Source organism: Enhydra lutris, unplaced genomic scaffold, assembly GCF_002288905.1.
Source record: "Enhydra lutris kenyoni isolate GAN:26980312 unplaced genomic scaffold, ASM228890v2 scaffoldscaffold19, whole genome shotgun sequence".
Lineage (NCBI taxonomy): Eukaryota > Metazoa > Chordata > Mammalia > Carnivora > Mustelidae > Enhydra > Enhydra lutris.
Window position 1 is genome coordinate 6,701,988 of NW_019154103.1, and position 16,794 is coordinate 6,718,781.

Sequence of the window (16,794 nt, forward strand, 5' to 3'; positions counted from 1 at the left end):
TTGATTTTCCGTCAGATAACTCATTTTTGTCATAATGGTATTGGAATATTTAGTTTTTAACATTTCTTTATGTACTTATATCTTGGCTAAATTGGTTTTAAAACTTTCTTTATGCACTTATGGCTCACATTTCATTCTTTTACAGGAATTTTAAACAGTTGTCAGGTGAAATGGAATTTATGACAATTAATGGAACAACATTAAGGAACCTTGAAATCCTACAGAATCAGGTCAGATAAACATAAAGGCTAATTGATTCAAAATGGTTTTGAAAAAAAAAATTTGAAATAAGGTGGCGGTCTGTTCTTAAGAGTGAAGGTGAGTGGGACGCCTGGGTGGCTCAGTTGGTTAAGCAGCTGACTTCGGCTCAGGTCATGATCCCAGCGTCCTGGGATCGAGTCCCACATCAGGCTCCTTGTTCTGTGGGGAGCCTGCTTCTCCCTCTGCCTCAGCCTGCCACTCTGTCTGCCTGTGCTCTCTCTCTCTCTCTTTCTGACAAATAAATAAATAAAAATCTTTAAAAAAAAAAAAAAGAGTGAAGGTGAGAACAGGAATATTATCTTTAGCTGATGACTCTGCCCATTATCTGTTTATTAATTGATAATTGCAGAACCCATTTTTTTGAGAATGAAGTATATGGGGGTTACTTTGGAAACTATAGAGCTGTTCTTCTTAATTATTGAAGTGACATTCCCATCCTGATAATTTCTGTAACAAATATTTGTTTGGAAAGGCATCATCTTTCAAAATTAATATAAAGCAGATTTTTTGTCTGTTTTGTTATTTTCTTTTTAATATTTTATTTATGTATTTGACAGAGATCACAAGGAGGCAGAGAGGCAGGCAGAGGGGGTGGGGGGAGCAGGCTCCCTGCTGAGCAGAGAGCCCGATGCGGGGCTTGATCCCAGGACCCTGGGATCATGACCTGAGCCGAAGGCAGAGGCTTTAGCCCACTGAGCCACCCAGGCACTCCTTGTTATATTTTTTCTACATACCTTTAACTTTTCACTGAAATGTCTTTAGTCTTATTATCCAACATATAAAACAAGTTACTGTGATACTCAATTAGATTTTAAGATGCATAAATTTCATTTCACAGACTTCCATCATTATTTATTTGCCCTTTATTGATGAATTAGGAAGATAATGGAGACATTAAATTGATTACTTTCATTTATTAAATTATCACTTAGAGATAAGATTTTATATAATGTTCATAACACAAAGCCATAGAAATAAAAAGCAGTTCCAAATCATTTGAGTAAGTAGTTGAAAAGCTGAACCGTCTGAGTTAAATGGTTTAAGTCTCTTCAGAAAGATTTATTACTATTGTAAATTAAAGTAAATTCTGAATTTATTTTCCTAACTCCTAGATTTGTATATTACTAACTGCTTTCTCTCATTTAGTTTCTCCCTCTCCCAGGCTATCCTTGTATACTAGAGTCAACTCTACTTTAATTCCATAACATTTTGATCTTGTTGTTACATTATCAGGAAATTGAGAATTTTTCCCACAGATCTTTCTCATCAACTCTGTATACATTGCCTAATAGGAAAGGAGTAGTAGAATGAAAAGGACATTTCTTGGATGAAGAAAAGCAAGTAGTCAGACCCTGAAGACACAGGCCCTGGCATTCCTAGCTAGCTTAATTCTGCCACTTCTTTCCTGTTCAAATCCTATTGCTGTGGAGTCAGTTCTCAAAATAAATTCCTAAGGCAAACATACCCTTAAAAGCTCTTTCATTGTCAGGACTTGGGCCATTATAGAAACAGAAGCTAAGAATTCACATCTTTGGCTTGTCTTTGCACTTGAACTGAACTGGCCTCTGTTACCATGGAGCAGTGGAAAGGGGTAACGAGGCGGGGACTGGGTATCAGGGAGAGCAATGAAATAACTGTTTCCCTCCCACCTCCCACCCCTCCCTCTCTTGTCTGAGCCTGGTTCTTCAGTGATGCAGGAACTAATTGGAAAATTATTTCCACCCACTGTCCTCTTCTTCGGACCCTTTGCTGTACGTAGGCTAGTGGGGCTCTTGACTCTGAAGAAATGGTGCTGTTGTTGATATGGACCGCCATCATCAGTCAGCTCATTCTCAGGGGCGCCTTCTGTGACCTGTGGCGTCTGTGTGTGCTCTGCTTTAAACTGCTAAGGCCTGGCAGCTTTTGTCTTGCCTTAGTTAATTTCTGCCAAGTGGCATCTTGTGTTAATTATGTGTCATTTCTCCCACACTTGGATATAAGTACCATAAGGGAGGGACCATGTCTGAATATACCTTTGCATCTGAGTACATTGGAGTATTCTGGAAGTACCTGCTTGATGACTTGAAGGAAAACAAAAAAGTTAAAAAAAAACACAAAAACTTAGGTGAAAGCAATTTTATGTTCCAAATAAGATTTAAACCTATTAATTGACTTTTTGTCATATAGTGAAACCTTGGTTAAAATTACCTATCATCTCTAGTTAAATTTTTTTTAGTCCTTCAACTTGGGAGTAGCAGAGCATAGATCGATAATTTTTTACTGAGGATTTAATAAAGCAGGCTAAAATAAAATCTTTCCAGGGTGAATTTCTATAGTGCAGTTTAGTTTTAGTTCCATTTCTGGTACCTTTTACTTGTTCTTTGTTTTCATGGGAGCATCAGCCCTTAGAACTCAGAGGCTGGGGAGGATACTGAATTGCCAAAGGAAATTAAATTATCTTCACTGTATTTCCCAAGGCAGAAAAGTCTGTATTTTTAAAATGCTTAGGACAAACATATATTTTAAAACATTTCTGAATATTCTTAGTTAACCAAAAACACACATAGAACTGTCCCTTTTCTGTACAAGTATCAATACTTTATATCGTGTATGTGTGTTCATGTGTACATGCGTTCATCAAACATTAAATGAACACCTTTTATGAGTCATATGTTAATGATAGGCATCTGTAACATTTAAAATTGGGATACATGGACTAATTAAGGCACGTGAGCAACTAGCAGTTTTGGTACAAATGCAATGTCCAGTTAATAAAACTTTTCTTCTGGTTTTTCTTAGACTGACATGAAAACCAAAGGAAGTTTACTTTGGGTCTTAGACCATACTAAAACTTCATTTGGGAGACGGAAGTTAAAGAAATGGGTGACCCAGCCACTCCTTAAACTAAGGTAAAGGGAATTGTTTTTTGTGTGTTTAATCTGAAATTATATAAAGTGGTGAAATTAAATATGTTAGCCTCTTTAAAATCAAGGTTACCATAGTTAAAAGAACAGAATTTTAGGGGCACCTGGGTGGCTGATTCAGAGGAGTTGGGGACTCTTGACCTCGGGGTCATGAGTTCGAGCTCCATGTTGGGTGTAGAGATTACTAAAAATAAATAAAAAAAAGGGAATTTTAAATTGGAGATTTTATTTTGTATCTGGCAATACACTGTCTAGTATTGTGAGGTTGTTTCCTTTGTCCCCAGGAGTGAGTCGGCTTGCAGATGGGAAGACACGGGGTGTGTCCAGGGAAAGTGAGTTATCAGTCAATTTGGGTCATCCGCAGCATAAGAGAGTAGGGAGGAGAGGGTTCAAGAGCTGGGCCACTTCCTTTCGTGGAGGGCTTTGAAGGCTAGCCTGAATTGGTAGCCAGGCAAAGTTAATCCAAGGAGTCTGAACATGGGAGTGCTAGGATCAGAGCTGGGCTTGGATGTGGGATGGAACAAAGTGGTGAGGGGGAGCAAGTTAGTAAATTCATGAAGAGGTTCTGAGGGACCTGAGCAAAGCCAGAACAGTAGGGATCTGAAGGAGGGGTCAGGTATGAGACATTTGGGAAGATAGATGAGTAAACTAGGAGCACCTAGTTTTGCTGAATCTAAAATGTAGCTTTTTCCGAGCTTGTCCGCCCCTTGCAGTCCTTGGGACTGATGTGGACCCAAGGGGCCTCGCAGACACTGATGCCTGTGTCTAAACCCTTAGCGAGTGTGATTTAATCGGTCTCCAGTGTGGCCTGGGAATTGGAGTTTTTCAGTGCTCCCCAGATGTTTCTGATACACAGATAAATTTGGAGACTCTGACCTGTCCCTTAGTAGAAGCCCCATGAATGTTTACTGAATGAATGAAGGCTGTTATTTATTGCATTCTTACTCTTGTACCGCTCTTTAATACTCAAAAGTGGCTTCTGAGATAGGTCCTTGAGATGAGTAAACAGATTCAGAGCTTCAGTAACTTGCTTAATGCTTCACAGCTGGTGGAGTCCAGGTTTAAAAACAGCATTGACTCCAGAGCCAAGCAGGCACTTAACCATTCTGAACCACTTCCTAAAGAGCTAGACCAGAGAGGGTGGTGTCCTGTTAGAACTGCTGTGTGTCCGCTCTGTCAGCTGAGTGAGTCGCTCACTAAGTCCTTGCGTCCTGTGTGCCTGCCTCCCCATGCCATGTTCTCATCTTTGAAATGGTAAACCGCCTCCTCACAGGGTTGCCCTCAGGGGTAAGATGAGACAGGAACCCTAACTACCACTTTTGAACTCTTTATTACATGGCAAGCACTGTACTGGGGGCTTTGTATACATTGTAGCTTTTAAAATACACAAGAGCCTCCCTTTTGGCTGCATATTACACTGAGCCAAGTGAATAGTTGTCTTCAGCAAAGGACAGCACATGTTGTTGGTGCTAGTAATAGTCGTCTTCAGCAAAGGACAGCACATGTTGTTGGTGCTAGTAAGAAGCTTAAGACATTGTTGTGATGATGATCATTTCCAAACACTGCAGGATTTTAGTGGGTCACTCCAGTTTTTCTTCTTGACGGTAAAGACCTTCAAACAGGGGAAACTGACTGGGTAAAGAAGACGTTCTGGAAATGGAAGTACATTTGACCTTTGAACAACCCATGTCTGAACTGTGCAAGTCCACTTGTATGCGGATTTTTTCTGATACAGTATAGTATCGTAAATGTTTTTCCTTGTGATTTGCATAACCCTTTCTTTCCTGTAGCTTACTTTGTTATGATATGTTATGTATGTATATAATACATATATAAAATACGTGTTCATTGGCTATGTTATCAGGCTTCTGATCAGTAATAATTAGTATTAGTATTAGTGTTAGTAATTAAGTTTTGGGGGAGTTAAAAGTTATACTCAGATTTTTGACTGTGGTCTGGGGAACGGCGCCCCTAATCCCCACATTGTTCAAGGGTCAACTCTGTCTCCTTGGTTCACTACTGAAAGAATGCCTTGGGGAGCAAAAACAGACAAGATGGCTTTCTGCAGAAAGCGTGGAAAGACGTCTACCTAAGCAACCATAGCACCTCTTATATTCTTATTTGCTTGGTTAAAATATTCAGCAGAAACAGAGTCAGTAGCAGACTCTTTCATGTAAATTAAAATTTTTATTTCTACTGTTAAATTTGTTTTCTATAACTAGGATTAATTTGAGATACATTCAGTAGACCATATTGTATGCTTTGTAGGAGCTGAATCATGTAACTCTTGGGATCATACTTTCCCAGGAAGGCTGAAAGAAAATATGCCATATATAATTTACATATAGTGTTATATTAGTTTCATATGTACAGTGTCATAATTCAGCAATTCTATACATTACTCAGTGCCCATCAAGATAAGGGTACTCTTTATCCCCCTTACAAACTATTTTACCTATCTTTTCCCACCCACCTCCCCTCTGGCAACTACCAGTTTGTTGTCTGTATTTAAGAGTTTGATTTTTTAGGGACGCCTGGGTGGCTCAGTTGGTTAAGCAGCTGTCTTCGGCTCAGGTCATGATCCCAGCGTCCTGGGATCGAGTCCCACATCGGGCTCCTTGAGCAAGGAGCCTGCTTCTCCCTCTGCCTCTGCCTACCACTCTGTCTGCCTGTGCTCACGCTCTCTCTCTCTCTCTAACAAAAAAAAAAAAAAAAAAAAAGAGTTTGTTTTTTTATAAATAGGTCATGTGTTGTGACCTATGCTTTTTATCAGTTCTCCAAGTTTAGGGAAGATTTTTCACTGTAGTTCTCGGTCTTCCTCTTATAAATGAATGTCACATTGGCAAGTCATTCGTCCTAAGACCTTTTAAAATTAAATTATATTGAATTCATTTGTTGAGGTTCTGTCTCTGAATTCCTTCTGCTGCTTTGAGTTGACGTGATCTTGTCAATTTTATATATAAACACCATACATAGTTTTTTGGTTTTGTCTAAAAGTCTTATAATACAAATTCTCTTTGTTAATACTGGAAGAAATGGGAAAAAGAAAACTTTGGGTAGTATGGGATGAGTCTCTAAAATATTGTTTCAGGCAAAATATTAATTTCCAAGGAAGATTTGTTCATCTTGGAAGAAGGATTCAAGAATTGGTGGTCTACTCTGTGTTTTAAAATAGTAAACAAAAATAAGTTGTGGCTATCTCTTCTGCCTGCACCTTAAATATGGACATTCCCCCCCCAGGGCTCTCTCCCGGGACCTCTTCTCACTTTCTGCGCTACTTAGGATCCCACCTGGGGTCATGGTTTCTGTAGATCCTGTGCTGATGACTTGGTCACATTATCTGCAGCAGTTCTATGTTCACATCTGCTGGGACATCTCTGCCTCAGAAAATACTCCATTTGAATGCTGAATGAAACAGATTGGAAACAAAGCATGTCCTTTAGTGAGACAGTGACTTCTTGGAAATGAAGATGTGTGTGTGTGTGTGTGTGTGTGTGTGTGTGTGTGTGTGCCCGTCCTTCCATCACATGTGCATGTATATGTGTACACACATACAGAGCAAGGTATCATTAACCACAAGGCAGAATCTGAGAAGTCAGTCCCTTCCCTTCTAGTGGATGGATTATTTGGTTCAATAGTGAAAACACTGGATTTCTGGCAAGAGGTAGTATTATATGATCTTGCCTTTTTGTAAAATCACTTTTTATGAAAGGCAGTCAGATGAAAGCCTTTTTCATGAAAGGTTTTTTGTTTATTGAGGGAACTCAGTATCTCCAAGCCTCTGGTCTTACCCTTCTCTGTTTCTGTCTGTACTACCAGTTGATTACTTTAAAGAAAATGTCTATCTGATTATCTTGTTCCCTACCGTTTGCAGTTCTCACAACACGCTGAGGTGTCATTTATTTCTGGACCTTTGTACGGTCTGTTTCTTTTGTCTAAAGTGGAAACTTGTACTCTTCTTTGTTTCCATTCTCCTGTGCTGCCTGCTTCTTCACAGTTTTCTTGGCTATCTGCTCATCCTCTGCGTATCCTTTTAACGTGGGTGTTTCAGAGAACTAAACCTTAGGAGCTGAGCTTTCTTCCTTCCCTAAACCTCCCCTCACTGCCTCTCCTCTTCTCCCTGTCTCCTGCCCCTACCCCTATGAACATACCCGGTCCGTGACTGTAAATACCAAATGTCAGTGACTCCCAGATTTGTATCTCTAGTCTTCACTCTCTCCTGTTCCCCAGGCTTATCAGCTTAGGTTCATAAACACATAGGTGTATCACAGACATCTCAAGCTTCCTGTTCCTCCTTCTGGTTTTCCCATTCCAGGAACCAGCACTTCACCGAACAAGTTGCTTAGACCAGAAACCTGGAAGTTATCCTGGACATTTCCTATTTGACAATCATGTCCAATCTAATACTAAGTCCTGTTGCCTTTAGCTCTAGGATATATCCAGAGTCTGTGCGTGTCTTGCCATCTCCACCACCATCACCCCACCCTGGTCTAAACTACATTAGTCCTCACTTGGACAGGTGCAGTATCCTCCTAACTCATTTCTTTTTCAAGATAAAGACTCTCATCCTCTCCCTTCCCTTAAACTCTCCATTAGGCTTCTACTTCACGTAAAGTTAAAATTCTCTCTCATGACTCTTCTGTCTTACTCTCCCCTACATTCATGCATTCATCATCTTCTGGTCACTCTGGCCTTTCTTTGGTTCCCGAGCAACCCAGAGCTTTTTCTCATCTTGTGGTCTTTGCATTTGGTGGCTCTCTACCTAGAGTGTTCTTTATCTCTTCAGTCTTCATGTGCTGACTCCTCTTTTCAGTCTCACCTTTAAAGTATCATTCTTCAGAGAGATTTTCTCTGATTGCCTAATCTTAGTTAAGTTCCTTGTATCATTCTTCATTAGCATATAGGAGTTATCTTTTTGTTTTGTTTTGTTTTTGTTTTTGTTTATTTGATATTTATCTCCCACTAAATTGTGTTTCATTTATAGCAAACATTCAATAAATATTTATTTTTTAAAAGATTTTATTTATTTATTTGATAGAGAAGGAACACAAGCAGTGGGAGTGGGAGAGGGAGAAACAGGCTTCCTGCTGACCTGGGAGCCTGATGTGGGGCTTGATCCCAGGACCCCGGGATCATGACCTGAGCCGAAGGCAAACGCTTAATGACTGAGCCACCCAGGCACCCCTCAATAAATATTTATTGAATGGATTATTAAAATAATGTGTCATTCAGGACCTAACTCAGCTGTCTCCTTTGAGAAGTTGTTCTTTTTCTCCTTTTTTCCTCATAGAAAATTAACTCACCTCAATTTTGTTTAGCCCCTTATCCTTCCATCCCTAACCCACACAGAATGAATTGGGGGCTCCTAGTGCTTTGAATATAATAGATGATCAAGAAATTAAGAGTAAATGAATCCATTTGACAATCTTAGGGTTCTAAGTGGGCTTTGAAAATAAAGGCACTCCTCTGTCAGAGTTTATTTTTCTAAGAAAAACCCCTTGACTCTAAGAGCACCTTGGAAGCACTTTTCCTTCATATGATTCCTTGTTTTAGTGGAACAATTGCTTGGTCAGGAATGAAAACTTAACAGTGGCAGAAATTGTTTGGCTGTGTCTTTGGCTGTGTCTTGCATTCTCATCAACTCTTAGTGGAATTAGTAGTAAATAGAAGTAAATAGAAGTTCCTTGGCATAAGTCACATGACTTAGTTAACTGAAGCCAGGTTGAGTGATGGGATGGGGCCATCTTGCCACCTTAGCCATAGCTGGTTTTAAGTATCGTGTAGAAGTTTATTTATTGTTTATTGAGGTAAGAATGCCTTGGGGCATTCTCACAACTCTGAACACATCTGAACTGGAATGTTTTTGCTTAGAAATATTTGAAATTAGAAATTGAATTCAATTAGAAATTAAAATTAGAAAAATTAGAAATACACTGTGATTTTCCTATGACTCTTTAAGGCCATGCCTATATAATTTAAATTCCATGGGCAGATTAGATAGTGTATTAGTTTGCTGGGAGTAAAAAAAGTATCAAAACTGGATAGCTTAAACAACACACATTTGTCTCAGCTCTTTCTGAGTTCTCAGAGGGAGAAGCTGTTCTGTGCCTTGCTCCTGGCTTTTGGTGGTTTGCTGGCAGTCTTTGGTATCACTTGGCTGCTAGATGCTTCTCTTTTCTGTCTGCTTTCACATTCACATGGTGTTCTTCCTGTGTGCATATCTGTTCACATGACAGTCTTTCAGTAAGGTTGTAATCGTATTGGATTGGGGGCCTCCCATATTCCAGTATGACCTTGTCTTAACTAATTACATCTACAATTACCCTGATTCCAACTAAGGTCTGGATTCTTAGACACAGGGGTTTAGGACTTCACCATGTATTTTTTGTTCATACAATTCAACCCATATCAGGTATGCTCAATAATTTCATCTTTCCTCCTTTTTGGCGCAAACAGATTGAATATATTCATCTCTTGGATGGAAACAAGTATTTTGATTATCATTTAAATGTATTACACATTTATTCAACATCTGAAGTGATGTTGTAAAGAACCCTGAATTTTGTAAGTTGCAAACATTCTGTAATTTAGTGCCTGAAGTACAGTACTCTGAAAAATCATCCATCGGTCTTATTTTTGAAAAGCACTCTGGTCTGTATCTGTCCAGGTGAAGGTATTTATACAAAATGTTAGGCTCATTTTAGGGATCAGAAAGAGACATTTGTATGTGGGAAAAAAAGAGTAAGGAAAATCTTTAGGTAGAAAGGAGCAAAGGTCCAGATCTAAAGGTCGAGGAGAGAAAAGTAGCCGTGGTGGGAAGGGAGAGGGCTGAGGGCTTCGAGGTAAGAGGTGTTATTCTCTAAGTGGGCTGTGTGTGGGAGTGGACAGAAAATGGCAGCACAGAAAACTGATGTCCGTGTTGCATTTTTTGAGTCTGTGATATGTCTATTAATTCTTCCAACTATCCTCGGAGATAGTTATTATTTCATTTTATAGGTGTGGAATACTGAGACCAAGTTATTTATCCAAGATAATCCAGCTAGCACATAGGGCCCATCTAGAAGCATACTTGGAGAGTTATTAGGACTTGACCTCTAGTTTTTGTTGTTTTGTTTTGTTTTGACACAGAGAGAGAGAGCACAAGTAGGCAGAGCAGCAGGCAGAGGGAGAGGGAGAAGCAGGCTCTCCACTGAGCAGGGAACCCGATGTGGGGCTCGATCCCAGGACCCCAGGGTCATGACCTGAGCCAAAGGCAGCCGCTTAACCATCTGAGCCACCTAAGTGCCCCATTGACCTCTAGTTCTGCTTCCCTCATCCAGTGGTGTCACTTTGTACAAGTTATGAATTTTGCTACACCCTCTATTTCTTTACCTGGAAAGTGGGAGCTCTAATACCTAGTTCACAGGGTTGTGAGGACCAAATGAGACAGTGTATAGAAAGAGTTGCTCTGGTTCCTAGCATCACTTATGTGGTTCAGGAAAATAGCTGTGGTCTTTATAATTGGTTATAATTTGTCATCAAAAACTGGAAGCAACCTAGTTATTAATAGGGGAGTAGAAAAATAAATCGTTATCTAGTCTTACATTAGGATATGCTAACAGCAGTTAAAATAAAGACAGGGGTAAGGTGACCCAGCTGGAGGCTTTCTGTGTTGACTGGGTGGAGGCTGGGGGCCACTGTCAGGTGTCCTGCCTCTGTCTGGTCAGGTCTCCTGAGTCTAGTCCATACTTGTGTTATATATTTCACCTGTAGCTGCAGTCAGAATTGTGAGGAGAATTTGCAAGGAACACTGGTGAATAGGTAGTGTCTTTGTCAATCCCCTCTCAGAATGATGCATCCGTTAGCAAATGAGCTCTGTCATTTTGTCTGGTTGGGCTTGGATCACAACCTTTCTCATTTACTTAATGCTCTAAGCCTGACTCCGTCCTGGGACCTTAGGAAGCCCAGCCTCATGTTCTGACTGACTCAGAACATGTTAACAATAAAGGTCATGCATTGGTTAGAGAAACTGTCTTCTCAACAGCAAAAACAAACAAACAAACAAACAAACAAACAACAACACCACGCAGTTTTATAGCTCTAACAGTGGAAATGGATTTCTTCTTTATCTTCTTTGCATGAACAGTCCAAGGTCTTGCCATATTGAGGGTGAGCTGGAACTCCTCACAAAGGCATTTAGGAACTCCACAGGCTATTCAGTCTTAAACATGTGATTTCTGAGGTCAGCCTGGGCATTGACATCCAGCCAGAGGAAAGGGACAGAGCATGGAGGACATATTTTTGGCTTACCAGGTCTTGTAGTGGCAAATATTATTTTTGCTTACATGTCCTTGACTAGAACTCATTCTGATGGTCTCACTTAACTGCAGGGGAGGTTGACAAATGTTTGTCAAGGAGGAAGAAGCCATATGTAATGAATACCTAGCAGTCTATTGCCAGAGATGGGCTATTTTTCCTTTAACTTTGTATTGTTGTTTCAACTTTGTTGTACTTTTTCTTTTTTCTGTTTTTTTACACAGTTAAATGATGAACGTATTTAAATTTCTGAATAGGCAACACCTTTACATAGTTGCAGAGCTTAAAAATGGAAAAAAAGAGGTGCCTGGGTAGCTCAGCTGGTAAGCATCTGGCTTTGGCTTAGGTCATGATCCCAGTGTCCTGGGATTGTGATCCCGGTGTCTGGTGTCCTGGGTTCATGATCCCAGCATCCTAGGACCGAGCCTTGCTTCGGGGATCCCTGCTGAGTGGGGAATCTGCTTCTCCCTCTCCCTCTGCCCATCCCCCAGCTCGTGTTCTCTCCCTCACTCTCAAATAAATAAAAAAATCTTAAAAAAAGCAAAAAGATATATATTGAAATGTTTGTCTCTCATCCCTGACCCACATCTGGTTAGTTCCTATTAGATAATCATGGTTATTATTTTCTTGTATATCTTTCCAGAGACTTTCTGTTTTGCTTTTTTATTTTTACTTTTTAAGATTTTATCTATTTATTAGGCAGAGAGAGACACAGCAAGAGGAGGAACACAAGCAGGGGAATTGGGAGAGGGAGAAGCACGCTTCCTATTGGGCAGAGAGCCCTATGCAGGCCTCAATCCCAGAACCTGGGATCGTGACCTGAGCCGAAGGCAGCTGCTTAATGACTGAGCCAACCAGGCGCCCCAAAACTTTCAGTGTTTAAAAAATAAACAATAAATAGGAATATATAGTCCTCCATTCCTTTTTACATAGACGGGGCATAATATACACAATACTCTTTGCTTGTTTCCCTTAATAGTGTAAGATAGTTACATTAAATTTTGTATTACTATCTCAGTGACAAGGCGTTCCTACTCTCAAGGAGTTTCTAATCTAATTTGGTCCAGGTATAATCTAGTGAGCAGGAGATGCAGATAGGGAAAGCTTTCGTACCTAAGATAAAATTCTTACCCGTTACATGCTGTATAGCTCAGTAGCACAATTAGAGCAAATGAAGAATACTTTTTAAATTCAAATTAATTTTTAGAAAACTTTAAATAGTATTAAGCATATTAAAGTAGAATTAAGCATGCTAAGGTTATTCTTGGTATTTAAATCACATAAATCATTGAAATTAGGAAAACTGAAAATTGTTGGTGTTAGGAAATAGATCCCTGACTATTGATTACATTTTTGTGTAATTTTCTAAAGCACTAAGTACATTCTAGGGATAGTTCATTCTCTTGAATAATTAAATGACTTTTATTTTGGTAAACTCATATGTTTGGAGTATTAATGATTTATTTCTAATTCATAACTCTGGCCTAAATGACAGAGTAATAAAATGTTATATATTTCTTCCCTGTGCCATTTAATTTGTATTAACAGAACTAAATGCCATTTTAAACTCTCCAGAACTTGTTGCCCTGAACTACATCAGGAGGCCCTCTTTATTCTTTGTGGTTTGCCATGTGCCATGAACCTGCCAACACAGTGTTCACCTTTGGTGACTGTGGTTTTCCTCAGCCCAGTGAGACACAGTCCTGCTCACAGATAGGAATGAAGAGCGGTAGGTGGTGTGTAGCGGAGAACCAAGATTGGTTGGTGTTGCCCCTGCCTCTCGCCGCGTGAATGTATGAGCAGAAACTGATGCTGCCAAGAAAAAAGTGACCCCAAGCATCCCTTACCCAAGCATCTGCCCTGACTTAGTGCCTGTGGAGGAGCCGGTGTCTCTTGGCTTAGATCCAGGAGTCTGCCGCTGGCCTCTGCTTTGTTCTGTAGTAAGCAGGCCTCCAGGGACGTCTAACCTGGTTCGCGTGACCAGCAGGAAAGGGCAGCTTTCCTTTGTGCTGAGGAGAAGATATACAGGAGAGAGTGAGGAGGGAGAGTTGGAGATCTTTTCCTTCTTGGCTCTTCCAGTTTTGTTTTTCTCTCTTTGCGCCCTGACCGGTGGGGATTTTCAGAATACATCGCCTCAAAATGCTGTGGGAGGACTTCATTTCCTGTGGCTGTAATGTCATTAAAAATACTTCCCTCTCTGAAATAACTAGATATGCTGTATAAAGCATAAAACATCATTTTCGGACATAGCCAATCTTAATAAATAATAATAGTGATAAGGGGAAAAACTGAGGGAACAAATTAAAGAAGAAGCTGGAAATGGGAATTGATTTTTTTTTTAAACATATAATGTATTATTTGCTTCAGGGGTACAGATCTGTGAATCATCAGTCTTACACACTTCACAGCACTCACCATAGCACATACCCTCCCCAGTGTCCACAACCCAACCACCCTCTCCCTACCCCCTTCCCCCCCAGCAACCCTCAGTTTGTTTTGTGAGATTAAGAGTCTCTTAAGGTTTGTCTCACTCCCCATCCCATCTTGTTTCACTTTTTCCTTCCCTACCCCCAAGCCCCCGACTCTGCCTCTCAAATTCCTCATATCAGGGAGATCATATGATAATTGTCTTTCTCTGATTTTTTACTTATTTCTTTCAGCATAATACCCTCTAGTAATGGGAGTTGATTTTGCTGCTGCCATTGCCCCCCTAGGCCTCTGCCTCAGTAGTCAAAAAGATTGGGTTTTAAAAAGCCTTGTGGGAAACTGGAGTAAGGGCTTTGTGTCTAAGTTAGGGAGCCTGTAGTAATGTGAGACCCTCAGGATCATAATTTCACTAAAGAGAGGGGAGAAGGAAATACGTTTGTCTTGGCGTATAGTCTTTACAGAGGGGAAATTTGCCAAGAATTCTCAACCCCAGTCTCACTCTTACTCAGGTTTGCTATTCCAATTTGTACTATCTGTGTGGTCTGACAATTTCCGACTTGTGAAAGTTGTTTTAAGTGGTCCCATGCCTCAGGGTTCCTAGCAGAAGCAAATGCAGACCCTCCCTGAAGGGATACACCCTCAGCCCATGCCTCCTAGGAATCCCAAAGAGAGAGCTCTACCATAAGCTCACAGACCACAATTGCGAAAGACAGGGAAACAAGGAACTATGAATATAAGCGGAAATTATAAACAGCGGAATTAGAATCGCAAGACCTTCAGATAATGAGATTATGAGGATAGTTATCAAAAGTTAGAGGAAGTTAAAGTTAAAAGAAATACAAAAAAGATTAAAAATATGAGCACAAAACAAAAATGCCATCAAAGGAGAGTAGGTTGTTTTTTAAAAAGAACCACATAGAACTTTTAGAAATAGTGGGTAGGTTACACAGGAATAGGTGCAATAACTGTAATACAGGGTAATATCTGAGGAAATTACTGGAGTATAGCGCAGAGAGACAGTACAATAAAGAATATAAGAAATTGAAAGACAAAAACGAATTAGGTGGTTTAGCATAATCCTCATCAGATTTCCACAAGAAAATTAGAGTAGGGAGAGAGATAGTATTCAAAGAGATTGCTCTTTGACAGTCCTTTATTAGGAGGAGAATTTCTCATATTTCATGAATGATATGAATCCTTAGGTTTAGGAAGCACAGTGGATCCAAAGCTCGAGAACAAATGAGAAATCCACACTTCACTAAATCACACGGAAACTGTATGCCAGCCACTACAGTCAGATATAAAAAAAAATTACAGAGAGCAAAGGAAGATCCCCTGTAATGCCCTAAAAATTACATAACTGATTTGGTTTCTAATTTCCCCACCTGTTCTCTGCTTCGTTTGCTTTCTTTCAGTGATTTCTTTTGGATTTATTGAGTTGTTTTTCGTTTTTATTTTTCATTTAACCACTCCTTTCCCTGCCCAAAGCGTCATAGTTTGTATGTCTGTTCCTGTTGTCTCTTGTTTCTGTTGATTCTTACTCATCTAGTTGCTTTTTATGCTTGATTATCTTTGCGTACTGATTATATGCTTTGGAGATTTATTTTAAGAATAATGTGAGGGCCAGGATGAAGTTGCCTTCTCTGTTAGTTTGGTTCTGCCACGTTCTTGGGTGGCACAACCATGCTGGGCCCATTTTAATTCAAGTTCAGCGTTTGGTGTGTTTTAGGTCATCCAAATGAGGCTAACCCATGCTGCAAGTTCATCTTTACTCATTGTTCAGCAGGTCTCTTTGGTATAGAAGTGGCTTTGACGGCTGGATTTCTCCTCTAGGTTCTTGTTGTCTTTTAGATTTTGGTGTATTCATTCCTCACCATTTTGTTAGTTCTTTGATACTTTTAAGAACATGTTTTTCTATTTCATTTGGCTTTTAAATTGTCCTCATTAGAATGATATTATTATTACAATAATAACCTGAAATTAAAATTAGAATTAATCTCATTAGAATGATAATCTGAAAGTACTGGTTCTCACCATTACCAAAAGCAAAAATCATATTACGTTCTTTTCAAAGACTCAAGTTGATGTTCTAAACTGGTAATGGAGGGTAGCTGCCAGAAAATTTGTTCTGTTTAATATTCCAAAAAGGGTGAATTGTTGTCTGTTCCTAAAATGATGTGTCACTAGAATAGGAGTAATAAAAATCCTCAAAAGCTTGTTGGGTGATGTATAATTAGCAACAAGGTACATATTCAGAATAGCTCCTTAGGATGTATTTTATAAATAAATAAAATAACGATATTTGTGGATGACTCATAGCGCATCTCCTTACTCAAGCTATTCCTTCTTCCCCCTCCTTCCTTGCCTTATCTAATCTGTCACAACTCTTGTTAACTTGATCTCCTTAATATCTCTTCAGACTCTGTGCTTTTTCATCCCTCTATCCTTTACCCAAGTTCAGAGTGTCAACATTCCCTCCGCTGGAGTCTTCCTTCCACTGTCCTCTGTCCTTTTAAATGTAATCCATTGGGTCCCATTCTCAGGAGAAAGTCCCAGCTCCTGTGTGGTCCACATCCCTCTCATGACCGTTCGCTGGCTTGGCTGCCTAGCTCCTGCCGTCACACTCTCTCAGCCTCCATCTCCCCATTCATTTTCCTATGCTACTTCTACAGTTGGTACTTTTGTAAGCACTTGGTAATTGTTATTAATCGTTAGATGAATGACACAGTATTCTCATATGAGACAGATGAATGAGTGAATGATGTGTGTGACGCTAGGGAGATCCAAGTAGTCACAGGCACTCTCATGTTTCTATTAGAGTTCTGTGTAGGTAGGTAGTTGAGCTATATTGCATGGCCAGCATGGTAATGTCTGAACTTAAATTTACTCATTTTATATCGCCTGTCTT

General features: G+C 39.8%; 1 protein-coding gene across 1 annotated transcript in view; it reads left to right on the forward strand.

The window, feature by feature from the left end:
• Nucleotides 1-16,794, forward strand: part of LOC111148257 (mutS homolog 3) — a 181,346-nt gene that overhangs the window by 66,769 nt on the left and 97,783 nt on the right. Inside the window, 2 exon segments of the mRNA XM_022504714.1 lie at nt 146-230; nt 3,040-3,149. Coding sequence (XP_022360422.1) covers nt 146-230; nt 3,040-3,149 — 195 coding nt within the window.